This window comes from Lepidothrix coronata, unplaced genomic scaffold, assembly GCF_001604755.1.
Source record: "Lepidothrix coronata isolate B3197 unplaced genomic scaffold, Lepidothrix_coronata-1.0 Scaffold25, whole genome shotgun sequence".
NCBI lineage: Eukaryota > Metazoa > Chordata > Aves > Passeriformes > Pipridae > Lepidothrix > Lepidothrix coronata.
The window spans coordinates 3,002,565-3,005,869 of record NW_016690205.1 but is presented as its reverse complement, the minus strand read 5'-3'; the positions used below and the strand labels follow the sequence as shown (position 1 = coordinate 3,005,869).

At 64.8% G+C, this 3,305-nt stretch overlaps 1 protein-coding gene across 1 annotated transcript in view; it reads right to left on the bottom strand.

Moving 5' to 3' along the window:
- Window positions 1-288: 288 nt before the first annotated feature.
- HMX2 (H6 family homeobox 2) overlaps window positions 289-3,305 on the bottom strand; it is a 6,587-nt gene continuing 3,570 nt past the window's right edge. The window contains exons 2-3 of the mRNA XM_017809157.1: window positions 1,612-1,889; window positions 289-877 (exon numbers count right to left, since the gene is read on the bottom strand). Coding sequence (XP_017664646.1) covers window positions 330-877; window positions 1,612-1,888 — 825 coding nt within the window. The 5' untranslated portion in view covers window position 1,889 and the 3' untranslated portion in view covers window positions 289-329. The remainder of the gene's footprint in view (window positions 878-1,611; window positions 1,890-3,305) is intronic.

Here is a 3,305-nt window from a genome sequence, read left to right as displayed (position 1 = left end):
CCCCTCACGGGGGACACGCGACCGAGGTGGCAAAAAATTTACAAACGAGGCTTAAAACGAGGTTTAATTTTTTTTTTTTTTGGTTGTTTCCTTTCTTTCTTTAAAAATATTTACAGATCTGAAATAACGCTTTTTTAATTAATTTTTTTTTCTTTTCAAGTGGCAGGATAGCAAGAGGGGGCTCTCGGTTCGCCCGTCCCTCCCCATCAGTTCGGTTCCTGTGTCCCCGCCGCGGGGGCGGCCCGAGACCCCACACGGAGCCCCCGCGGCGGCTCCAGTCCTGCTCCTGGTCCTGGTGCCGGTTCCGACGGGGCGGGCGGGGCAGAGGCTCAATAGTCGATCTTGTTGTAGAGGTTGTAGAGCGGTAAGGCCGAGAGATTGCTGCCGGGGTAGTAGAGAGGGGCGGGGAAGGCGATGGACCGGGGCACCGGCACTCGCAGGAGGGAATTGTCCCTGAACACCAGCGGCATCCCCACCAGAGTCTGCGCCGAGGCGTGGGCCATGTTGGCCGCCTCCAGCTCGGCCGAGAGCTGCCGTTTCCACTTGTTCCTGCGGTTCTGGAACCAAGTCTTCACCTGGGTCTCGGTAAGCTGCAGGCTAGACGCCAGGCAAGCCCGCTCCGAGCTGCTCAGGTAGCGCTTCATGTCGAAGGTGGACTCCAGCTGGTAGACCTGGCTGCGGCTGAACACCGTGCGCGTCTTCTTCTTGGCGGCGCCGGCCTGCCGGTCCCCGCCGTCGCGCTGCCGGTCCCCGCAGGAGGGCGAGGAGGGTCCCAGCGGCTTCTCCTTCTCATCCTTACAGTCCTGCTGCGGGGGCGACAGGAAGGGCCCCCGCTCCGCGCTGGCCGCCGCCGCCGCTCCGCTCCCCTTGGCGCTGCCTGCAACAGAGCGACAGCGCGGAGGTCGCACGGTGGGCAGCACCGGGACCCCCGACGGCAGAGCCCCCCGCCCCGGAGCGGGGGAGCAGCGACGCGAGACCGTGGGCAGGCATTCGCCGCCTCTGTTCCTCGTGGAAGACAGAACCGGCACCGCGAGAAGCCATCCCCTTCTGGGCTATCCCTATCCCTCCATCACATACATGGATGGATGGATGGATGGATGGATGGATAGATGGATGGATGGATGGATGGATGGATGGGTGGATGGATGGGTGGATGGAGAGGTGGGTGTGCGTGCCTCAGTGAAAGCAGCTGAGTACCAGCCTTCCTACCCGACACGAGCCGGCAGATTTTACTTTACAGCATCGCATTTCACACACCGTTTATTCAGAATTAATGCTAAAAAAATTAAACATCCTTCCTTTTGCCAGAGTGCTGTAAATAACCAGAATCTAAGAAAAAGAGCGCTATCCATCGCACTGAATCCCTCGGGGAAATCAACCCCGGTTGTGGTGGGAAAGAAAAAAAAAAAGGCCACCCTATTTTTCCTGGAGCTCCTTCCTCCCCGCATCACCCACGGACGACGCAAATCCTCTGTGCCCCGAAAGCAGAGAGGATGAGACATGTGCCCCCCTCCCACTTCCCGCGGGGGCTGGGCCAGGGCCGAGCCCTCCGCGGCCCTTCCCGGCGGGTCCCGTCCGCCCCGTCCCATCCCGTCCCGTCCCGGTACTCACCGAGACAGGTGAAGCTGAGGGGCTGGTGCTTGTGGCACGCCTCGGCGGGGCCCTGAGCCTCGGGGCAGAAGCAGCCGCGGTGCTTCCAGCTCTCCTCCGGCTCTTCGTCCTCCGAGGAAAGGGAGAGGGTCCTGGCGCGGGCGGGCCAGGTGGGCGCCCTTCCGCCGCCTTCCCGGGGGGGCTCGGCGCTGCCGCTGCCCAGGATGGACTGGATGGTGAAACTGGAGATGGGAGCAGCCGCCGGACAGCACTTGCTCGGGTCTTCTTTGCTGCTCATCCTGGGTTCATAAGAAAGCAGAGGAGGGAAGCTCTCGCTTTAGAGGGGGTGCGGGGTGGGGGTGCCCCGGCAGCTCGTGGGGAGCCGTCGGGGGGCTGGTTTCGGGGGGCGCTCGGGGCGTGCGGCGGGCGGCTGTCCCCGCGCCGGCCCAGGCGGAATGCATGCTCCTTCCCCCGCGTCCCTATTGATCTGCGGGCGCCGGGCGGCGGGGCTTCATTTGCATGGAGGTGGCCTCCGCCGCGCCAATCACGGCGGCGGCGGACACGGAAAGTTTGGAAACCCGCGGGGTACGGGAATGATGGGGCCTGGGGGAGGCACCGAGGCCGAGGGGAACCCCCGCGGGGCCCTCACCGCGGTCCCCGGGGGCTACACTGACCCCGCGCCCCCGGGGGAGGGCTGCTGGGCGCCCGCCATCCCTCCTGCCCTCCACCCCGAGTGGGCGAGAGGGACGTGGGCTGAATGGCTTATGCCTCCCTGGGGGCGGGGGGTGTTGGGATAAACACCTTGTGCATATCCGGGGATCTTTACCCTTCTTCTCATTAGAGGAGGGAAAAAAACCTGGCACGATGTGTTTCCTGCTCGGCAGCGCTGGGAAACCTTCCAGAGCCTGGGGTTTGCGCTGCGCTGCAGCCGGGAACAAGTGTCCCACGAAATGCCTCCCGCGTCTTCATCTCGCGGTCTGGGAGCCGTGGGGTGCAGGGAGGGAGGGGGCGTCCCGCTGCATTTCCAAATAAACTTTGCTAGGAGTCAGGGGCTCTTCCCCTCGGGGGGGATAAATTACAGCAACTGCAGCTCTTCCCCGCCGCTCCCGCCCTTGGAAGGGGAAACCTGCGGGTGGCAGCCGCTCTGTTACATCTGTCCCCAAGGGAACGTGGGGCAAGGCTCCGAGGACAGGGACCCCTCCAGGTGGGGACCCCTCCCCACCTTCCTTGGAACGCACGGAGCCGCGGCTGGAAGCCCGAGGGATTCCTCAGGCCCGCGGTTTTTGGGGCTTGGAAGCCCCTTTCCCCAGAGATGCCAGGCGGAGGCCGAGCCCCGACGGCTGCCTGGAAGTGGGAGCTGGGGCCTCCCTGTCCCCGGCATGAGATCGGTGCCTGCTTCCCGCCCCGGAAAGCCGCAGAAAGGAGCCCCGGTAACGGGGCCAGTGTGGAAGGCACCAGCCCGGTCACCCACTAGGTGCCCCACGATGCCGACTCCACACTCCCCCTGCCCCCGGGCAGAGCCTCCCGCCCGCTCGCCTCCATTTCCCCGCTGCCGCGACTCCAAAGGGATAATCCCCCTCCCTGGGCCCTCCTTTCCCTGTGGACACGCGTGTCCGTGGGTGGGGGCTGTCCCCGAGCCCGCAGCCGTCCCCGTCCGGGCTGTTGCAGTCGCCGGTACGGACGGGGAGGAACCTCACGGAGGGGAGCGAGTGGGA